Source organism: Zasmidium cellare, assembly GCF_010093935.1.
Source record: "Zasmidium cellare ATCC 36951 unplaced genomic scaffold M409scaffold_48, whole genome shotgun sequence".
In the NCBI taxonomy this organism is placed as follows: Eukaryota; Fungi; Ascomycota; class Dothideomycetes; order Mycosphaerellales; family Mycosphaerellaceae; genus Zasmidium; species Zasmidium cellare.
The window spans coordinates 1-21,990 of record NW_022986992.1 but is presented as its reverse complement, the minus strand read 5'-3'; the positions used below and the strand labels follow the sequence as shown (position 1 = coordinate 21,990).

General features: G+C 53.3%; 8 protein-coding genes across 8 annotated transcripts; 4 read left to right on the top strand and 4 right to left on the bottom strand.

Annotated features, from left to right (window-relative positions):
• Positions 1–335: 335 nt before the first annotated feature.
• Positions 336–1,241, bottom strand: M409DRAFT_59905 (uncharacterized protein; the record flags this gene model as incomplete). Its single annotated transcript, XM_033814331.1, has 2 exons — positions 336–1,124; positions 1,176–1,241. The coding sequence occupies 2 exons, from the start codon at positions 1,239–1,241 to the stop codon at positions 336–338; spliced, it is 855 nt and encodes a 284-aa protein (XP_033661310.1).
• Positions 1,242–1,719: 478 nt separating this feature from the next.
• Positions 1,720–2,388, bottom strand: M409DRAFT_29043 (uncharacterized protein; the record flags this gene model as incomplete). The annotated part of the gene is made up of 4 exons (XM_033809286.1): positions 1,720–1,873; positions 1,928–2,159; positions 2,212–2,270; positions 2,333–2,388. The coding sequence occupies 4 exons, from the start codon at positions 2,386–2,388 to the stop codon at positions 1,720–1,722; spliced, it is 501 nt and encodes a 166-aa protein (XP_033661309.1).
• A 327-nt stretch (positions 2,389–2,715) lies between these two features.
• M409DRAFT_70386 (uncharacterized protein) lies at positions 2,716–4,515 on the top strand (the record flags this gene model as incomplete). Its single annotated transcript, XM_033818704.1, has 1 exon — positions 2,716–4,515. The coding sequence occupies one exon, from the start codon at positions 2,716–2,718 to the stop codon at positions 4,513–4,515; it is 1,800 nt and encodes a 599-aa protein (XP_033661308.1).
• A 302-nt stretch (positions 4,516–4,817) lies between these two features.
• On the bottom strand, positions 4,818–6,235 carry M409DRAFT_70385 (uncharacterized protein; the record flags this gene model as incomplete). Its single annotated transcript, XM_033818703.1, has 4 exons — positions 4,818–5,085; positions 5,149–5,318; positions 5,396–6,065; positions 6,156–6,235. 4 exons carry the CDS (start codon positions 6,233–6,235, stop codon positions 4,818–4,820), a joined length of 1,188 nt encoding a protein of 395 aa, XP_033661307.1.
• Positions 6,236–7,958: 1,723 nt separating this feature from the next.
• M409DRAFT_59902 (uncharacterized protein) lies at positions 7,959–8,840 on the top strand (the record flags this gene model as incomplete). The annotated part of the gene is made up of 1 exon (XM_033814330.1): positions 7,959–8,840. One exon carries the CDS (start codon positions 7,959–7,961, stop codon positions 8,838–8,840), a length of 882 nt encoding a protein of 293 aa, XP_033661306.1.
• Positions 8,841–10,443: 1,603 nt separating this feature from the next.
• M409DRAFT_59901 (uncharacterized protein) lies at positions 10,444–10,923 on the top strand (the record flags this gene model as incomplete). Its single annotated transcript, XM_033814329.1, has 1 exon — positions 10,444–10,923. One exon carries the CDS (start codon positions 10,444–10,446, stop codon positions 10,921–10,923), a length of 480 nt encoding a protein of 159 aa, XP_033661305.1.
• Positions 10,924–11,220: 297 nt separating this feature from the next.
• On the top strand, positions 11,221–12,457 carry M409DRAFT_29039 (uncharacterized protein; the record flags this gene model as incomplete). The annotated part of the gene is made up of 2 exons (XM_033809285.1): positions 11,221–11,744; positions 11,806–12,457. 2 exons carry the CDS (start codon positions 11,221–11,223, stop codon positions 12,455–12,457), a joined length of 1,176 nt encoding a protein of 391 aa, XP_033661304.1.
• Positions 12,458–17,068: 4,611 nt separating this feature from the next.
• On the bottom strand, positions 17,069–21,045 carry M409DRAFT_70381 (uncharacterized protein; the record flags this gene model as incomplete). Its single annotated transcript, XM_033818702.1, has 2 exons — positions 17,069–20,928; positions 21,015–21,045. The coding sequence occupies 2 exons, from the start codon at positions 21,043–21,045 to the stop codon at positions 17,069–17,071; spliced, it is 3,891 nt and encodes a 1,296-aa protein (XP_033661303.1).
• Positions 21,046–21,990: the final 945 nt, after the last annotated feature.

Sequence of the window (21,990 nt, the reverse complement as noted above, 5' to 3'; positions counted from 1 at the left end):
TTCCTTCATCATTTCAACCCGACGATTGCATCTCGTTACCTTCGTTGTGTTGATCTTTGATATGCGTGGTGAACGCGAGCTTCGACGGCTTGACGGAAGGAGGAGATACTAACCCTTGAATGATACTTTTCGAAGCCGTCGATTGCATACACCAATCTTGTTACATTCTATATGACCTGAACAACCCTCGGCCAATCCTTCCCACGTACACCTCCCGACTGTATCCTCCCCTTACAACTTCTGCCGCTTCCTCGACCCTTCACTTCAACAACGCAAACGTCAGCACCCGCATCACACACGCACGAACCCCACACACTATGAAAAGCGTGGACGTACTATGCAAGCAGATACTTGGCCGCGTGCTCCACATGGTCATCCGAGAACGTGCTGATGAAGAAGTAGCTGTGATCGTAGCCATCCTGATACCGCACGTTGACCTTCTTCCCGGCCTTCTTCGCCGCCTCTTCGAGGTTCTCCGGTAGCAGCTGGCCTTGCTTGTAGAAGTTGTCGCCGGTGCCTACGTCGATGAGGATGTCGGTGTCGTTGGGGAATTTGGAGATGAGTTCCGTGGCGTCGTGCTCGGCCCATTTGGACTTGTTGTCGTCGCCGAAGTAGCCGCCGAAGGCCTTCTCGCCCCAGGGACACTTGGATGGGTTGGAGATGGGTGCGAAGGCGGACACGGACTTGTATTTGCCTGGGTTTCGCAGGTACAGTGTCAAGGCGCCGTGGCCACCCATGCTGTGTCCCGTGATGGATACGCGGTTCCCATCCAACTCTTCGAAGTGGCTGAATAGTGCCTCTGGAAGTTCTTTGGTGATGTAGCTGTACATGTTGTAGCCCTTTGTCCATGGCTCCTTGGTTGCATCGATGTAGAAGCCGGCTGCGCTGCCGAAGTCATAGCTATCGTCTTCGCCAGGGATGTTGAGACCTCGAGGGCTCGTGTCAGGGTATACCACCGCAATGCCCTTCTCTGATGCTTTGTGCTGGAAGAACCCCTTCTCTGCGCCGTTGTCGCCGGTGCAGGTTAATCCTGCAAGGTAGAAGAGGACGGGGACAGGTTTCGAGGAGCTCGCTTGTGGTGGCAGGTAGAGGTTCAACTTCATCTGGGTGTTGGTCACTTTGGACTGGATATCATGTTAGTCTCTTGTTCAATTCGTTCAGATTTCAACATCTACCTCATGTGCAAGCTTCAGCAACTTGCCACCGAAGCTGTTAATCGTGCCTGTTGTTTCAAACGACATTTTGGAGAATGACTGTGAGCTCCGTATGAGATTAGAAGAGGGATGTAGAAAGCTGCTACAGTTTCTCGCGAGTATGGAAGGAGAGTGTATCTTGCAGAGCAATGGCATGAGCACCTAGATGAAATTCTGTTCGTATGAGGGGCTCTCATGAGCATTCTGCGGGGCAGGCGACTGGCGTGACGTCGGTCCCCTGGTCACGGAGAACTGGAGAACGGGATGCTGTGGACAAGATCGGAAACACTTTCCGTAGCTCGTCGGCTGTGATATTTTATCGGAGCATTTTTGCTGTTTTCAGCAATCCTCATTGTGCTCATTTTCTGGCTTTGGTATCGTTGATGTCTTGATTTTCCCTTCCAATGCAATCCGAGACTTTCCGCCCAAACGCCGTCGCTGTGATTCTCAAAGTAAACCTTCTCCCCAACTCATTCTTGCATGAAACACGATTCGATCACCAGCAGCTCGCAAGAGAGAGGCCATCCTATAGCAACTCCTCACAAGTCCAGTCCTCGTAGAACCCATCCGGCAGGTATCTCCGTACCACCAGTGGTATCTTCTTCTCGCGAAGCTCCTTGAGCGCAATCTGCAGAGGGTCGGTTTCCGATTCGACGTCGACAAGAACAGGAGCACCCATACTGAAAACATGGTGAGCTGTGACCACCAAACAAAGAAATCGGTACTCGTCTTACCTGATCTGCAATGCCCTAGTCCCAAGAACACGTGCACGTTCGTATTTGGTCATGTATGGTGTCGTCGTCCTCCTCTCTGTTGCGATCTTCTTGCTCTTGACGCTCTTGACGGTATTGATCCCTGTCGTAGGATCCCCACTGGCCACAATGTTGTTCTGGTCGGTGTAGTCCGTGCTGTTCAATTGCGCCTTTGATGCTGCCTCGTTGGGGTCCACATCTGCATCAGCTGGTCCTACTTGGTATGAGCATTTATACAGTACACCATCTTTTAACACGAGACCCACCGTTTGCGTCGTAGTTCTCTTCGAAGTTCGTCTCCTCGATCAGATTGTCTTCATACTCCCTGACAAGCCTGTGTTAGCACGCCGAGATGGCCTGAGAATTTCACATGCCACAAGCACGTACTCGACATCGCCGAAGTCGCGCATATCTTCATCGCCGCCGCCGCCGTAGTCAGACATTTTGAAGGTGAGGGTGCTGGTTCAGAGGAGTTGCTGGAGATGTGGCGCGAAGATCGGTAGGTGGGCGCAAGTCGAAGGCGATCGCCGTGACGTTTTCGAGGCTCACACGAGTCGTGGTGTCGAGCAATGAGCAGGTCAAGTGGTGTTGGTGTGAGTAAAGCTGCTTTCAGAAGATGGACTTTTCGCTGCAAGGAACGCGACTGCGCTAGTGGCGCTAATGATTCAGCAGGGAGCGGGCCGCTTCCCCGCAAAACGCTAAATCAGATTTCGACGTCTTTCCAACTTTTTTGGCTGCTGACATCCACCAAGCCATTCCAAATTCCCGTCATGGCGGCGATGGCGAACAAGAAGAGGCCAGCTCCTGTGGACGACGGCTCTGGAGAAGAGTCGTCAGTATTCGAATCGACAAGGAGTCCATCCACGCAGTCCAGGCAGAAGAAGGCCCGTTTCCAAACGCCAGACGACGATGATGAGACGTCGGTTTTTGCTCGATCGACAGCACCATCTCTCGCCGACACCAACACTGCCACCGCTACCATTGCAGAGACCGATACACCTCATACGGATGCTTCAAGTGCTCGGAGCAAGAGCAGACCACGACCCAAGAAATATCAATGCACGTTTCCCGACTGCACCAAGGCGTTCGATCGCCCTATCCGCCTCCAGACTCACATCAACTCACATACAGGCGAGCGGCCTCACGCTTGTCCTCATGATGATTGTGACAAGAGGTTTCAAAAGCCGGAACATCTCAACCGCCATGTCAAAGAGAAGCATGGGAACCAAACATTCACCTGCACCCACAAGGTCCGCAAGGACGATACTGGCATCATTGAAGAGTGCGGCAGAGTTTTCGAGTCATCGACTAAGCTCAAGCGACATATAGCCGTTCACGAAGAGAAAGAAGAGACAACGTGCACTTGGGAGGGCTGCGGCAAAGTGTTCAGAAAGCAGGACACGCTCCAGAGACACATCAAGAAGGACCACTTGAACGAAGACTCGTACATTTGCAAGCGCGAGACCGCCGACGGCGACGTGTGCGGTCAAGCATTCCCCACACCAGGTCAATTGAGAGGCCATGAAGCGAAGGACCATCAAGCTTCCAAGTACATCTGCCAGATATGCACAACCGCCATGGATCCGCCAACGGGAGAGATGGCCCCGATCGACAACGGACTCGATGCCGCCTTTCTTCCTACTCTTGAAGATCTTCAATATGTGGGCCACGACTTTGACCCGAAGGCTCTTGGCAATCTATCCCTCGAGGACAACGCTCGCGCAGGCTTTCAGCATCCTGGCGGCATCGTGTGCTTTCCCACCTACCACGATCTCCAGCGTCACCTCAAGTTCGTACACCCTCCCGTGTGTGATCAGTGCGGCAAGAAGTGCAAGAGTGGGAAAGACCTCGCGGCTCACATCGACATTCATCATTCTGTCAACGGCCCAAGCACGCGTACTCCTGCGGAGAAGAAGTTTCTCTGCCCAGTCGAGGATTGTCCAAGAGCCGTTGCTGGTAACGGATTCACCAAGAAAGGCAACCTGGACGTGCATGTCAAGAGCGCTCATACTAAAGAGAAGAAGTTTATTTGCGGCGAGTATGATCTGAGTAAGGATAAGAAGGTCGAGGGTTGGGATGGTCAAGGTTGCGGCATGGCGTTGGGCGCAAAGCAGAGTCTCATTGGACATGTTCGAACGCAACACCTCAACCTTCCCCCGACCACGACCGCCAAGGCTACCAAGCGCAAGACCAAATCGAAGGTGAAGCAAGAGGACGAGGATGAAGACTTCATGGAAACCGACGATGCGTCTGGTGCGACGAGCAAAGCTTTGTCGATGCTCACTGGTTTTGGCTACGAGCAACACCGCCCCTATGCCTGCTTAATGGCGGCCGGCCCCACCTTCTGCCAGATGAGATTTGCAAAGGAGTACGAGTTGTGTTCGCATCTAGAGCTGACTCACGGATGGAATGTGGACGACATCAGCGAGGCCATGGGCTTGCAAGCGGACGAGTTTGATGAAGAGATGGCAGATGATTCGCTGAGACGGGAGTTGGAAGAGCACGTCGGTGGCTTCAATGCTGCTGGTCGTGAGGCGCAGATGTTTGAAGGTGAAGTGGGCCGTGTTTAAGATTGAGCGGGTACGTAATGGCGGTTGAAGATGGGGTGTGCAGTAGCTCCTTGTGTTTGCTGTTCTTTTCTGGTGTTCGGCATAAGATACCCATGGTGTTGGCGTTTTCTCAATAGCGTGTGTAGATTGAGATTGTAATGGCTCTGTTTCTCAATCAAAGGCTTCTAGTTGCGCTCATAATTTCTCCTGCATCACTGTAATGGCATGCCGTCTCGTGCGCTTTGTCTGAACCGTGTCTCACGAATCCAGCACTCCTCGAACGACTTCCTTTGACCAAACCCCAACAACCCACTCGCCCCCCATCAACCCCCTCTATAATCCCCCTCCACATGCACAAACTCCTCAAACGACACCCCCCGTCTCCGGACCTCACTCCCATTCCTCAAAACCCCCGGCTCAAAAGATACCTTCCCCCAACCCCCAATCAACCTCCGAAAATAACAACTCGTCGCCGCCGGCGACGTATACTTCTCCCGAAACGTCGCGACAGAATTATTGATGATCCGCTGCGCTTCGTCCGGGTGCGCGAGATAGCGGTGGAGGGTTTTGGGGAGGTCGATGAAGGAGCGTCTTTTTGAGGGTTGGGATGGTTAGTTGGTGTTGAGGTGGGCTTGTGTGGTTGACTGGACTTACTTTACGGGCACGTAGTTTTGGTTTTTGCCGCTGCTGATGAGGAGGTGGTAGAAGTGGGTTGTCCAGTCGAGGTCGTGGATTAGGGGGAGGGAGTTGCAGTTTAGGAGGAAGGGGAGGCGGCCGGAGTAGCTACGTCCTTCGGTGTGGACTGTGAAGGCGTAGCGGCACATCTGAGGAGAGTCAGTATGTAGGTACTTGATTACCTATTGGGTTAGGGATTGAAAGAGAAGGGATAGAAATAACAAACCTCATCCTGCGCCATCATATTCTCCCTCGTCTCCCAATCAACAACCTTAACATCCGCCCAGTCCTCACCCTCGGTCTCATCCAACAACGAGCCCCTGACTCCCTCATTTGTCCACCTCACACCCCTCCAAACCACCCTCGGCAGCTTCTCACTAAACGGCGCATCGAACTCCATCGCCCTCCTCCTCATATCCCTCCACGACCCAGTCCCGCGAGCGCTGTACATACTGAAGTCCGGAATCAGCCAATGCCGCCGATGACTTTCATCATGGATGTTGGACGTGAAGGTCCAGATCGACCGCGTGTCGTCTGGTCCGCCTGAGAGGAGCGACATGTCGTCGACCACGATGGCGGCTTCGATGGTGGGCAGTCGCTCTCCGCCGGCAGAGGCGCTGAGGAGGGCTTCTTGGAGCATGCTCAGTACTGAAAGCGTTCGCATGCGGTAGCCTTGGTTGTCGAAGGTTCCTTTCGTCTCGAGGATGCGGAGCTCGTTTTCGTGGATCAAGATTCGTACGGCTGCATCGTTGCGCCAGGAGATGTCGACGTCTTCGGCTGTGATTGTGTGCTTGCGGTCGTGCCAGTATTTGACCGCTCGGTCGATTTCGTAGTATAGGTCAGGGAAGTTGGCCGTACATTCTGCGGCAAAGAGGACCTCATAGTCCGACTTTCCACTGCTTTCCGCATTCTGCGGCGTCCATGAGCTGGTCTGTGAGCAAAGAGCCGCGGTGGACGTCAACGAAAGGCGTCTAGAAGCAGGATACAGGAAGTTCAACGTCGACTGAAAGCATAAAAGGGCAATGAGGAATAGACATAGGCGTTTCCAGGATATGACACTATCCATGCTATTTTTTTCCCTGCCAAACGCCCTTCATGGCGGGCCAAGCTGCGTTGTTTAAGGTACGACGACCAACAAGACCGTACCTTCCTTCCTTCTCAGAGCTTGCGTCTCTCGCACAAACCTGTTGGTTAGTTTGTCATTAGGCAGCTGCGCGCTTGCCCGCAGGAATCCGCAAAAGTCGGCTTCTAAGGAATAGCTAAAGTGACAAACCGGTGTGCTTTAGGATGCGAATAGAGTACGGCGCTTGGGCGATGATTCGATAGTTCTTCCTACAAGCGCGACTTTCAACTCGTCCTTCGTACTCGCGGGCGGCACGGGTTATCCATCGAGGATGCTTGGCGAGATGATACCCTTTCTAGAGAAATGCGAAGCTTGTGGTCTTGCAGATGGATGGAGGTGCGATCAACGATTGCGAGAGTGTCGGATCGGAGAAGCATCCGAGAACTTTGCCCTAAGAAGTGAGTGAATGAATTCGTTCTAACCCTTCGAGGCTAATGGTCTATCATTCAAGTGAATGAATGCCGTCGAGAGCTCGTCGATTCATTGAAGTTGTTGTTCAACTCCATCCATGCCTTGCGCGTAAAGGCTACGCTGCACGTGGAGCTGGTCTAAGTCAAGGTGCATCTATACAATAGCAGTCAATACATATTCAAGTCATGCCTCATAGCTAAACGCTGTGTACTACGTGTTCAGGCCTTACACTTGCCGGTCGCTGAAGAAGAAGTACCGTATGCGCCATGAGAACGACACTTGCCCGAAGCTCCTCTGAGCGTAAACGTGACGATCCATCCAAGCTGATGAGATTTTCGTGAGCGTGAATTTCAGATCAAACTGCTTTGAAGTATTCTCTCACTTCAACCCAATTGCGTGACGAGTGTAAGTTATGTCGAAGTAGTACAAGATGGAAGTGGTAGCCATAGCGAGATGTCGTGACCAACTGGAATGTGCCGATCGCCCTAGGTCGTTTAGACAGTCCAATGTTCGTATGGAGCACGGGTGTGCCAGGTAAGGTCACCGCAGTCTCAAAAGTTTACGCCTCGTCTTCTAGATTTCTCTTCTCTTCGTTTTCCTCTTCCCCCTCACGATGCTCACGAGAGCAAGGCCATCTGTTGCTCAGCAGCTCGCTGGTGGCCGCGCTTCGCCAGACCGCGTCACTCGACTGAAGATCCGGGAACAGACTCCGACGTCGAACACGAGTCTTGCTCGAAGAGGGCAAATGCGCTTGGCAGAAAGGTGAAGTTGACCAGAGACTTGCGCAGGTGTTGAGACTTGACAGTTGTGCCGCGAAGCCGCCAGCAGAGAGGTAGCAAGCCAAACAAATCCGGAGCTGGCCCCACGAGTCGCCGTCCCAGAACGCCATGCGCTGCACCTCGTAGTCGTCGTCGTCGTCTGCGTGCCAGCCAACATCGTTCCGCAAGCTCGAATCAGATCAAGACAGGGGCAAACAAGTTATCGCAAAGATACAATGCGTCAATCCCTCCAACACGTGCGAGGCCATGGCCAATATCACAGATATTGATCTCCGGCAACCGCCTTGGCGTTCTCGGCCTGGGATAAGGAAATGACGACGACGACGGCATGGCGCGGCAGCGACATTTTTGACTCCTTTTGCCATCAGTAATGGCATCGTCTTGATCTTTGACGGGACCAAACTGCATCACCAACGCGCATTGACAGCCATCACACCGGCAGTGCAGCGCGAAGAGTCGCGTGAAAAGAAGACAAGATGGGCCCCACGCGCAGCGTCATTCTCACCTGGGCAATCCTCCCAGCACTGGTCGTGTTATTACTCGCAACCATCATTGCGCAGCCGCCAGCACCACAAGATCTCAAGCCCAAGGTCTTCGTGCTCGGACTCTCCAAAACCGGCACGACTTCCATTGGCGATGCGCTGGAACGACTGGGCTATCGCCGCCTCGGCTGGCGCGATATCAGGAGTCGACACATGGTTCACACTTGGGCGAACGGAGATCTGGAATCCATCAAGGGACTCACACGATACTACGATGCCTTCGAGGACCTGCCCTGGCCTTTCGTCTACCGAGAGATGGCTGAGATGTACCCGGACGCCAAGTTCATCCTCAGCTTGAGGAAGGACGAAGACAGATGGCTCAGGAGCATGCGGACGCATGTTGGCAGAGGCAAATGGCTGCCGTACACGTACTTCTACGGCGCCGACACGTACGAAGGCAACGAGGACATCATTCGACAATCGTACAGGAACCACACGGAGAACGTTCGAGCATACTTCAGCGACAAGCCGGATCGCTATATGGAGCTCAACATCGACGACGGCGACGCGAACTGGAATATCCTCTGCCAGATGGCACAGTGTCCTGGGAACAAGATCCCGTCGCTGGCCTTTCCCAAGAGCAATACCGTCGCCAACTGGGACATGGGCGTGGTGGGGAACAACTTGCACTGGTTCTGGGGATGGTTGGTCACGAGAGTGGAAGAGCAGGCTTCCGACTACTACTACCGCCATGGGAAAACTCTCTGGCGGCCTTTCTTGCATTTCTGCTGGTCCATCTATGACTTTGTGGAGGCCATCTACTCGGAAATCTACTTCAGGGTCATACCTTTGGCTTTTCCGATCATCAAGGCGTGAGCAAGCACAGGTGTGGATACATTTGTACGGACGAGACATGGGCACGAGTGCGTAGAGTTGGAATGGAACCTGATGGACGTTGGAAGAGGCATTCTGCGATCACAATGATCGATGCTACCAGACGACTGGCTCGATGGGTTGCTATCCGATGAGTTGGTAAAACCCACTTGTTTGGCTGGTGTTTCTGTTGAGGCTCGACTTGGCCCCTTGAGATGGACACTCGATGATGCATGACAAGCGTTGGACCAATACGGCAGTTGCGATTCAGCGGGTTGTTCCCTGCTGCTGGACCCGCAGGGACAGCATGTGTACATAGAGCGATCCCAGCTGTGGCAGACCACGTTAGAGGAGGAAAAAGGGTCTCGCAGCTGACCAAAAAAAATATCTCGCCGGATGCGCAAGGAAATCCATTGTCCTTGTGACCAATGACACGAAGGAGTGGTTCCTGTTGCGTGCTGTACGTAAGACAGTTGTCATTAACTGGCGCAAGCAACATCATCATGCGGTCTTTTGCGAGAGAGAGCATCTGACCAACAAGACGAATCCACTCTTTCGATCCCACAACGGACGGAACGTTTGAAACCCCGCTTTTGACACACGTGAGTGGCTTGCAAAGAGAGTTCGAGACCTGCACGCGTGCTCGCGGGTAGCCCGCATGTGTTGTGCAATCGCACCCGCGGGTAGGTGAGGCCCCTTTCCCAATCTTGCTTTTCAGGGTGCGATAGCATAGCTTTGAAGAAAACCGCAAAAGACGTCGCAACGAGCCGTGAAAGACGAATGGAGAGAGAGAACAGATCACTACGGATAGCTGCAGTGAACATGTGTTTGGGTACATGTCGGTCCAGCCAATCGTTGCGACTTTCTGGGTCTGTCCGCTTTCCGATCAGCAGGACACGGACGTCGATCTCGATGCGCTCTCGACGAGCACGGCCACTTTTTTTTGTGTGTTGCTGTTCCTAAGAAAGATGCAGGCCCAGAAAGGACGGATGTACGGACCATGATTTTTTTTGCTCCAACGACGTGGCCTTTGGCTTGCTGGGACCTCGGGCTTATGTCTGGTGTATGCGGCGTATCCGCTCCAGGAGCGTACGCACGCATTCGGTTTCTCTCCACTCGTATCTCGACATACTCGCCGACGGACTACTGAACGAATGACATGTTGCTGAGTCGAGCAGACCAGGCGTGCCACTCGGGCGAGCAACAACAAAATAATTATTTTGAACCGGGCTCGGGAACGGATGTCTCAGGGTTGCTTTGGGCTTGTTAGCACACTGCACGAGGAACGCGAGCGGCTGCAAGCCATTCCCGCTCGCTAGCACGAATAATAGGCGCCGAGAGGAGAGCAGCGTGAGGGCTGAGGCGTGGAAGGTTCCTGGAGGCTGGCATCCTATTATCCATCCGACACGCGCGTTTATAGAAATAGGCTCAACCAGCGATGGTAAAGTCCGAGTATAAGTAGGGAGTTGTTTGTTGTTTTACGGCGTGAGTTCCTGCAGTAGCAGGCGCGCATAAGGCTCGAGCATAGGTGAATGGTGTTGGGAGGCATTGAGATGTGAGGATTGAATGCCGTGTGACCAGCGCTCCGTCGAGGCTCGTTGGTGGAATGTCGAGCGGAGGCTCAATCGAGGAGCCAAAGCGCTCACTAGTGCACGGGCTCGATGTGGGCTGTGGAGTCCGTGCCGTCTGGGTGTGGTCGAGCGTGATTATTGATGCCATGGGATTCAATCTTCTACGCTGCGGTACTGCTTTGTTTCCTGTCCTTCCTCCATATCATCATCTTCTGCATCCTATCCTTCCCCAACAGTGGGCGGCTCGCGCGTCAGTATCACCATCACCACCAGCAGCACGCAGCGTGCCAGATCCCGGTCGGCTGCCCCTCAGCTGGATCATCACTGCCCTGTCCAGTCCAGGTTCCACACACGCCTGTCCTCGCCGGCTATCGTCCACCTCGCTCCTGCACCTATCTGCACCTCTCTGCCCGCACTTTTTGTCCCACGCACCCGCACCACCTCCTGCTCTCCACCACCACGCGCCCTTTGGCATCGAGGACGGCAGCCTCACCCATCCACCTGTGAGGACATAAGCTGAGTGGCGATCGGGCGACGTTGGTGTCGAGCAGCAGCAGCAGACGCGGCTGTGCAGAGCGACTCAGTGCACTGCAGAGCCCATACCCCGCGACCTGGAACCTTCCCTCCCCGAAACAAAGACGGCCGCTTTTTTTGCTTCTCGCAATTGGCCCTGCCCGTTGGAGAGCAAATAACATCCTCCTCGTCAAAACACACGCGGTAAAGGTGGGCTTCGCATGTCGTCGCCCTCAATTACCTCGTGCTGCTGCTAACGGACCCGGACCAGACAACAACAACCACCCTCCCTCCCAACCATGGCGTCGCGTCCCAGCAGCCAGCACCGCTTGAGCGTCGGTGCCAATGCCTCGAGTCTTCCCTCGCGCAACTCCTACAGTCGCACCCACTCGCATTCCACCTCTCTCGGCACCGTCAACCCCACCAACCGCATCAATCGCCGCAAGAGCTCGACCTTCTCGCCCGCTGGCAAGCCTGCTATTACTGGTGCAGTAGTGGAGAATGCCGTGGCAGATGGCACGGCGGCTATCAATAGGCGGAGTTCCATGTCGAAAGCCGCTCTTGCTGCTTTAAACGACGGCTCGACGCCTAGCAGCCTGCCGCATCGCGTGTCGGTGCCCGATAGCACTACATTGAGCAGCAGCGCGGTGGTGGACGGCGGTCCTTTATCCTCTTTCCAGGGCTCTGAAAAGAACAAGCCAAAGATGCGCAGGGCCAGTGACGGCACTCGCTTGACGAAGAAAGAGAAAGCTGCGACTGGCGATTTGAAATGTGAACACTGCGGCAAAGCGTATAAACACGGCAGCTGCTTGAATAAGCATCTGTAAGTGTTGAACGAGATTGGATTTGCGAGACCCGTAAATTGTACTGACTCGCCGTTCCAGCTGGGAACATACGCCACAATGGCAATATACGTCCAAGCTGCTCATCTCGAAGCACCAGCAGGTTCAACTTTTGGAGGCTGCCTCTGTTTTGGTTGCAATGAACCAGGAGCCCTCTAACGATAGCGACAACTCGTCGTCCCCTGCGGCTTCTGCTTCGTCTGATATGCGGGACGAGGAATTGAGCTCGACTGAGACAACGCCTCCACCACAGGGTGACTCGTCTTACAGGGACAGCAAGCGGTTCAGCAACAACAGCAGCGTCTACTCGCGTTCGTATCAGTCGGTCTTCTCGGAAAGTGTTCCAAACAATGAACACGGCTTTGCCCATCACCGCCAATGGAGCGCCTCGAGCAACAGCCGTCCAGTGACTGCCAACACCTCGTACGCCGACAGCTACCGTGGTGACGAGGACCCGCAAGATTTGGCCGCCGCTGTTGGATTGCTGAGCTGCAGCTATGGTACTCCCAAGACTGGGCCGACTGGTGTCCCTATGGATGTTCCTCCAGTTCCACCACTTCCAGCCAAGTACCAGAACTACCACCGCACTCAGGGCGATGTGCACATGGAAGATGACGAAAGCTCTGATGACGAACCTCACGCCCGCAATGACGATATGGAAGACCACGGCATGTTTGGCAAGATGGACGCTTAGTTCCTACATCCCGTCTTGCCTCTCCCTCCGCCGCTTGTGGATGACCATCTGCCTCATTCTAAAAAACTAACATATCTTACGCGCAAAGTTCTTATTTTGAAACCCAGCATGGCAACACCCGGATCGAAAATCTCGAAAGGAGTTACACAGATTGCATATCGCGGCGACCAAACAGGAGAAATGAAAGGGGAATTGTTATATTTGTGTGTGTGTTTACCAACAACCATGACGGCGAATTCTGCTCCGCAGGCCCTTTCTAAGCACCGATGAGCGGCACTATCGATTTACTTCTTTCGATATTGTGCTGCGAGGTTAAAGTTGGAGAGGGTATCTCGAGCGTTGAGCAAATTCCCGGACGGACGGCGGGAAAGGGGTGGGCAATGAATGGGGAAGGAACAATTGTACTTCTTGGAAGATGGAGCAATGGCGGGTAATTTGTTTTTCTTTGGGTGAATGGAATGGCTTTTTTGTTGTTCTTTGTATCGGAGCTGGGTTGTTGCGTGACGAATGGGATATGATGACTTTCTATGTGTGAAGATTATTATGAAATGGAGAGTGAAGGGAATTTGTTTCTTTTGTTGATTATGAGGAGAGAGAAAGGAGGGGAGGGGAAGGAGAGGAGAGAAAGTGGAATGGTAGTTTTGAGGGTATTGAGACTATTTGAAGACTCTCATCAACGTGCATTGTTGTTCTCCATTTCAAAGGTTTTTGGGGGATTGTCGAGTATATGTGTGAGGAAGTCACGACCACAACCACATGCATAGTTTAGATCTATGTGGAAGGAACGAACGCTATCAAGAAGTAGCAAGTAGTGTCTCGATGAGCGATGGATTACTACTGCTACCACTCGGAAGAATGGCTGATATTACCTGTCCCAAGAGCCAAAAAGTACAGATCCAGATGGCCTGACACAGACAGGTGCAGGCAGACTGACCCACAGACAACGGAGCTGGGGTCTCTCACCACCTTTCCCCCTAAGACGAGGGAAGACCCAGCCAGCTACAGTGCCTGACGTGACCTGACGTGACCAGGAGATATGATCTCGTGTGTGTCCAGGTTCCGTCTTATATTATTGCGTCGAAGATCACTCCATTAATCACACCACCAACCACTCGCAGCACAGCACTCCTCTCGCAGCACAGCACAGCACAGTAGACAGGGATTCATCTATCCATCGATTCCAGGACAAGGAGACAAGACTGAATCACTTGTTTGGTCCTGTTGTCTGTTCCAGTTCTGTCCAACCCAGCCTGAGAGGAGAACCTTTCGAAGCTCAGATCCATGATCAGAATTAGAATTAGACTCGGAATCAGATTCAGATTCAGATTCAGACTCGAGCGTAGCTTCACCGATGTCCTGAGTAGCATGTGTTTTCGATACGCCATTTCGATATAAGGCCAAAAAGGGGTCACGCTCACTTTTCTCCATCTCTGAGATGCGTGTTCTCAATGGAGATACGACATTGCAGCTGGACAATCGACTAGATGGATGGATGGATGGATGTCTGACTTCGAACGCTTGTCTTGTCTTCTTTCTTTGAATACAGGGTATACATGAATAGTGTTGCCACGGACTGCAAATCTATACTGTATTTCATCATCAGCAGCAGTAGCATCAGCACCACCACATGACAAGACGATTGATGATGATGATGAACGATGGACGATGACGATGTAACGCCCATTCGTCCCAAGGTTCGAACAACAACGCCAGCTTCAATGCTGAATGCTTCTCCCCGTCCTTCATGCTCCTCGCGTCCTTTCTTCATCCAAAAGGCGAGAACCCTCCACCACCAGGGAACCCCCTCTGTCCACCCGCCGCACCACCAAACGGCGATCCACCCCCAGCGAATCTGAACCCTCCACCGCCACCACCCATGCCTCCTCCACCGTTCATCATATTGAACAGCATCTCCGGATCGATCTGCACGCCCCCACCGCCACCACCGAAGCCTCCGCCCATACCGCCCGGGAACCCACCACCGAAGCCCTCACCCGCCTCCATGAGATCCACACCGCTATCATACCGCTCCCGCTTCTGCGGATCGATGAGCGTCTCGTGCGCCTCCTGAATCTCCTTGAAGCGGTTCTCGGCCTCCGGGTCGTCGGGGTTCTTGTCCGGGTGGTGCACGACGGCGAGCTTGCGGTAGGCTTTCTTGATCTCATTGTCTCCGGCGTCTTTGCCCACGTTCAGGATCTTGTAGTAGTCTTTTCGCTTGCTCTTCTTGAGCTCGAGTTCGGCGTTGCGGATTTCTCGGTCGATGCCTGCTTCTTCTGGGCTCGTCTCCTGGATATTCTTGTACGCTCGCACGGCTTCCTCCCAGTCACCACTCTCACCCAATGCCTTTGCCCGCGTTCTGCGTGCTTTGGTATAGCTGGGATCCAGCTGAATCGCCCGGTCACAATCTTCAATCGCCTTTTGGTACTGCTTGAGCTTCGAGAAACACATGGCCCGGTTGTTAAGGATCTTGGAGTTGGTGCCCTTGTTCGAGGGGTCAATCTCCAGCGCGGAGTTGTATACATCCACCGCCTGCTGATACCTCCCAGACTTGAAATGGCTGTTACCCTCTTCCTTGGTCTTGTCGAGCTTCTGCACCAATCGAAGATACTTGACGGCGTCCTTGTAATCCGGGTCGCAGGAGATTGCTTGCCGGAAGTGTTGAATCGCCTTGTCGTTCTCGCCTTGCGCGTAGAGTGCTCGACCTCTCAAAACCAAAGCATCAGGGTCTGCGCTGTTCTGCCGTAGTAGTGACATGGCGACGTTCTGTGCATCGCCCAGACTGTTCACAGTGCCCATCTTCAAGTACGCCTCCGCACGCATCAACCTCCACTTCCTCGGAGGCTGCACAGTCGATGCCAGACCCTTCTCCGCCTGATCCAGGGCGAAAAGCACCATCGATCCACTCGTGCCAGTCTCCAGGCTATCCTGCGCAGTATCGACATGCTTCTTCATAGCCAACGCGGCCGCCTTATCCTTGGCAGTCGCGGGTGGCTGTATCCGATCGTAAACGTCCAGTGCTTCATTCGGCCGGCCCAGCGAAGTGTAAATCTTTGCCATTCGATGTAATATCTTGGCATTGTTGGGGTCTAGTTCGTCGGCTTTCTTGCAGTCTTCGAGCGCCTCGAGGAATCTGTTGGCGGCCATGTTGGCTGCTGCTCGGTTCGAGAGGTAGGTCGATGATGTGGGGTTGGCCTCGATTGCTGTGGTGAATCAACATATTGGTCTCAAGATCCAACAAATGGACCATAGAAAAAATGAATAAACCTACCCTTGGTATACTCATCAATCGCACTGCCATACTGTCCCGCCTTGTACAGCTTATTCCCAGCAGCCTTGTACGCCTCGGCCTCCGCTTCCCGAATCTCAGGCTTCTCAGGCTTGCTGTCCGACTTCTCCGGCTGCTGCGGCTGGGGGCTCGCCGGCGTGCGGTGCGGAGGAGGTGTAGGCCGATTCTCTTGATCCTCGTGATCATCACCGCCATTGACGCCATTGGACTGAGGAAAGGCCCCGGGCGTCTCAGGCGCCGGCGTCGTCTCCATGGGGTCCGAATGGAGGGGTACGCCGCCCTCCTCCCGGGAGTCGCGGGGGCTGCTCATGCTGGCGGACAGGGCGCTCAGACGGCGCAGCTCGTCGGGCGGGAGGTTGAGCGGGTGTTCGTAGGGGTTGGTGCGCGAGAAAGATTTGCTGGAGCGCGGGGAGGATTTGGATTTGGACGGGTCTTTGGAGGAGCGCTCGCGCAGGAAGTAGCCTTTGCTCTTTTTTTCCTTCTCCGGCGAGGGCGAGGGCGAGGGCGAGGGCGAGTGCAGTGGCGGCGGCGGGGTGGGCTGCTCGTCGTTGGCGGTGGTGTTGGTGGGGGCGGGAGTGGTCTTCTTCTTGCTGAAGAAGCTGGGCATAGAGAGAGCAGCGGCCGGGTAGTGGCAGCACAGCACAGCACAGCAAATATTACGGCGGGCGCACGACTCACACGACAAGCAGCAGCAGAGACTCACTAACCGCAGCGAGCGAGAGTGGCACCGATCCGGGCGAGGGAAGCTTGGTGGGAGCACCTCTGTGACCTTTTTCCGACCCCGACCCTGAAGTGCGGCTGTCAACCCGCAGGTGGAATCTTCTGGTAGCCTTTGACGACCTGCCCGGCAAAATGTGAAGTGAGGGTCGATTGATGATTACCTTTTGATGCCGAATTGATTCTGATCAACTGAACAGTTTCAATCAACTCAATCAAATGTCCGGCGCTGGAGGTAAATTCGAGGTGTGCGGCGGCGTGGTTGTTCAGTGCGTTCAAGAGACAACACCAGGATCGCCTGCCAAAAGTCCTCCAAACTAGCGGCAACAAATCAATTCTTAAAAAAGCGAGATGACTTCATGCAAAAACTGAACATTGATTCATATTTTTACACTTCTTTACACGTCTACTGCTATACTGCCTTTTTTACACAACAACAACGACTGCAAAGCGATCCATGAGTGGCGATGAACATGTACAAGGAGAGCCCTCTTCCTCTCCCTCCCTCTCGCTTTTAGCCCTCGCTCCCAAAACCAAAATGCTGCTCTCCTCGCGCCATTTGCAAATGCATCAATCGATATCCAATACAATCCGAGTGGAGACTTCTTCTATGCCGCCCGTCTCTTGGGGTTCGAAGGCTTCTTCTTCGGCGTCGTCTGCTTGCTGCTCTCCCCATTGATATACTTTAACAACTCGTCCAAGTTTCGCTGGTCTCTGCCAGTGTTCGACGCCGGTGCCGTTGCTGCTTGACCAGGTTCTGCCGTGGTCTGACCTACCGGTGGCTGCGCTCTCGTGCCCATCGATACTCTTGACGTGCGTCCGTTCCTCGACAACAAGATCTTTCGGCTTTGCAACAAGTTGGCCTGCTTGGCTTGGTTCACGGCATTGTGTGTGAGCGTCTCGAGCCACATCTCAGCTTCCTTGGTGTTCTGGTTCTCCGGTCCCAGCTCCGTCTTGAAGATGCTGTAGCTTTCACGCATCTTGGCAACAGCTGCTTTGGGGTCCTGGTCCAGAGCCAATGCCTGAGCAAGCTGGAAGAGAAGCGTGGCCGTGTTGATGGTCTGTCGGCCCGCAACTTCCTCGCAAATGTCCAGCGATGCCTCAAACCACAGGCGAGACTCGTGGAACTGCTTCAGCGACTGCAGCATGACCGCCGCATTGTTGATCGTCGTAATCGAGTCAGGGTGTCTGATGCCGTACACAACCTTCCAAAGGTCCAGCGCATGTCGAACATACCCTAAAGCTTTCCTCGTGTTGCCCGTGGCGTGCTCAAACAAGCTCAAGTTGAGGTATGCGAGCACAGTCTCCGAGTCATCAACACCAAGCGTCCGCTCTGAGACAATGACAGCCTTTTTTGCCAGCTCTACGGCCGCTGACTTCTCATCGAGTCCATAGTACAGAGTCGAGAGTGCGTAGTAGACGCGAGCAACTTCTGGATGCAGAATGCCATAGATCTGCTCGTGCAAACTCAAGCTCTCAAGCAGGAGCTCCTGCCCAAGCTCCTTCTGATCCTGCTGAATGCTCATACGTCCAGCATCCAATGCCTCCTCGGCGAGCAAACTCTTGGGCGATGCTTCCTTGACCGTGGGGACGATGTTGAGGATGTTGTCAGGGTGGAAAGTGGCCAGAGGCACTGTTGGCGAAGACACAGCACCGCGGTTAGGTGAGTTATCCGCGTTCTTCTTCTTTTTCTTCTTGCCACCCTCGGATGGCTGCGAGGTGCCATTGGGCGCCAGTGAATCCGAAGACTCCTTGTTCTGCAACGTCGACTCTTTCGAAAACTGGTAATCCTTTGCCTCGACCTGGAAACCCAACTTCTTCGACACTTCACGCAGCACCTGGAGCTGCTTGCCGTTCTGCACGAGGTCTCCTTCGAGAGTGTATCGATACCTCAATGCAATCTGTCGTCGGATTTCCTTGTCCAAAGTCGCCGGTGTGTCCTTCTCGTACTCGAAATCGACATCCGGGTACAGAGCCTTAAGCTCCTCCTCAGTCTCCGCTTGAGGCGATGAATTGAGCTCCTTCCCAAGCAAGCAGTTGAGGAGATGTGCCACGCAGCTCTGAGAAAAGCAAGGTGGTAGCGACCGCAATCGCAGGTTGCAGACGTGCTTGAACGCTCGGCTCAGCATCTCCTGGTGGCAGACGTACTTCAAGGCCTGCAATCTCTTGCTCTCAGTCTTTTCAGACGATAGCTGGGCGACCTCGCCAATATACCGTGCGTTGATGCCCCGTCTGTGCATCTCGCGCACCAAGCTCTGGCCATCCATGGGGAATCCTGCATCGCCTTCTTGGAGATCGTGAACAATTCGTGGAATCACCTCAGCTGTCAGGTAGTTGCACACTGCGCGCACCTCAGCTTCATCCTCTTCCCACTCCTTCTTCTCCTCGTCAGACTGAGGTTGCTGTCCGCTGAAAACATCGGGGTTCAGGGCGAATGTGAATCCAGACATATCGACAGCCTCTTGCGGTGGCTTCGCCTCCTCCTCACCCTCGGGCTTCGTTTCCGAATCGCCGTTCGTGAGCGCCTTCTCGTCTCCGCTCGCCTGCTCTGCATCCTTCTCTTCCTTCTCGGCGCCTGCCTCAACCTGCTTGCGCTCGGTACGCTTCTTCTCCAGCTCCTTCGAAATGTATTCCCTCATCTTGGTGATCCTGTAAGAGTCAACAAGCTCAGGCCTGAGCACAGTCATGCGGTGAGGGTAGCGGTTCTCATCAGTTTGGTCCTGGCCACGATGCTTCTCCAACCACGCCACATCCAGAGGAGTGATACGGTACAAGTCGAGAACATACTTCCTGCCGTCAGTGCCTAGGAGACCCTTCGTCTCCACGCTGGCTTCGAGTTCGTGTTTCTTGGTCTCCTTGTCCCATACCGCATGTCTCTTGACACGCATCGCCTTGCTGAGCTCGCTGAAAGGTTGGACAAAAGACTCGTGCGTAGCGATGACATCCTTGCCTTCAACACCGCCGTAGTCGATCTGATGCTCACCAGGCTCCCGCTGCTTGAAGATGCCAGGTACTATACTCTGGCCAACAACGCGCTTACCGAGGTAATCGACAACAACGGTGCCTGGAGTGAAAAGGCCGTTGATGTCCAGTTGGTTGACGGCCTTGACGCCCTGAACGTCCTTGCCAGTAGCAACGCGTGCAGCCTCATCACCACCGTCACTGGCGAAAGTGCCAACACCATCCGCACCAAAGGAGTAGAATACATTGTTGTACACGAAAATCTGCGCATCCCTCGCCTCGGTTGGGTTCAGGGGCTGGATCTCACCTCTCGCGACCAAGCAAGCACCTCGAACAGCGGCCTCGTTGTACTCTGCGAAGAGCTTGCTGGTCAGCCTCTCGCGGAAAACACGATCCTGGACAGTCTCCTTGGGAAGCTCGCGGGTGGATTGAAACTCCTCGTTCCAGTCACGCAGGGTCTCAGCATTGTCTGCACCTGCCAGAAGAAATGCTTCCTGGGTTCTCGTCAAGTCGGACTGATGTTGCTGAACAGAAGATGGCGAGACGAGCCAAGGTGCTGCAGGAAGGCTGTTTGATAGTTGGTAGGATGCCAATGGATCACGCTGGCCATTGTACTCCTGCAACCGCTTGAACGAGGCGTCGAACGACGGCGAGATCTTGCTCAGGAGGGTGATGAGCGAATGCGCCGATGCAGACTTAGGAGAGCTCTTGGGCGCTGGATCGAACTTGTTGTTGGTCGACTTGTTGACGAAGAAGCCGGAGACGTGGGCAGTGATGTAGTGCTGCTCGCCCTCGTTGGTGACCGCTTGAAGGTACAGCAGATGGCCTCGCATTCGCAAGTGGTGAGGCGGAGGGTTCCACGACGACAGAGACAAGCTCTTGATCGTCTTGGGGGCTGGCTCACGCGGTTGGGCCAGGAGCGTAGACACAGAGCCTGGCGCATTGAGATCGTAGTGTGCCACGGGGTTCGTGTCCTCCTTCCCAGCCTGGCTATTCGGTAGCTCCACCCCATCACACAGGCTCACTCCCGCATCGATCCCAGTCACCAGATCAGTGCGATCTCCAGAAGCCCCAACCAGCTCCCTCACGCGCACAACGTGCATCCGTGCTTGCGCCTCCGTGTACGGATCTTCCACCAGATGGCACACTGGATCAGAGACAACATCAGGAACTTCCGAGAGCTCGACAAAGTCATTGATGCGCTTGCCCTGGTGCTCCAGATGGAAGCACGAGTACTGGAACGTGTGTGGGGTGTCCACTATTGACTGCCGTATATCCTGCACCTGCTCTTGACTCGACACCATGATCTGCGTCTGGCCGGGCTCGTGGGGCAGCTTGATGGTGAGCTGGAAGACGCTCTCGGTGGGCTGCGCGCCAGCCGCATCGTCGCCGGACTTGGAGGCATCTTCGGTAGAGCCATTGGTCAGTTCGCCGTTCGTTTTGGATGTCGCGTGATGGTCTGAGGATCCGTTTTCCTGGGCTTTGGTTGCCGCGGAGGCATCTGGAGCTGCAATGCATTAGATCTGAGCATTGTCTTGATGGTTCTGTAGAGCTGTCCAAGTAATTGATGGATTAGCTGGATGGCAAACATACCGTTGGTCAAGCTGTCATTGCTAGCTGCCATGCTTCGTGACCTGAACGATGAAGAAACGCGGCCAACCCAGTATCGATGCGAGTCAATGCCAGACCAAAGCGAGGGAGGGGTCAAGGGAATGCGGTGAATGGAAAGAAGGCGATATCAAAACAACAAACGCCCGCTCTACTGTACAGAGGTGTTGATGGATGAGTAGTCGTAAAATACAACCACAGCAGCCCTGCGAAAAGTGAGGTAAACGATCCTGGAAAATCTGGCCGAGCTTCCGAGCCTCGCCGAACCGCCAAACAGCGGACAACGGACGACCCCCTGTCGAGGGCACATGACAGTCTGCATCTCCTTATTGCCGTTAAGGCTTTGCCATATTTCCTGTTCGCTATCGACAATCGACACTGACTGTTTATTATTATAGTCTATACTCTACAATACAGTCCCTAGTACAAACGTTAGTAACCCCTACTAGTTTAACTATTAATACTAGTCCTATATAGATATATAATTATTACTACTACTTTATATACTCCCTATTATTATTAATAACTACTTAATACTTTTCCTTTATACTTTAATAGACTCTAGCTATATTAGAGATTAATAGCTTTACCTATTTAATCTATATAGCTCTTATAACTTCCTCTTTTATCGTAAAGAAGTACTAGCTAATTTTATACTTTAAAAGACTCTATATATTTTTAATTAGATTAAGATCTAGTAAGTTAGTATTAAGATCGGTTTATTAATCCTAAAATTTTACTTAGTATAAATACTAAGTTTAAGTCTCTAGTTAGAGCTTATTAAAAGAAAAGAGTCGATAGACTACTAAAATAATCTTAAAATAGAGGTTTAGGTATAATTATAAACTAAATAGTAAGATTAAATAGTAAGTTAAACGCTATTATAATAAGTATAATATCGTTCCTATATACTAAGAAGATTCGTCCTAATCTATATACTTAGTATACTTAGTTACTCTAT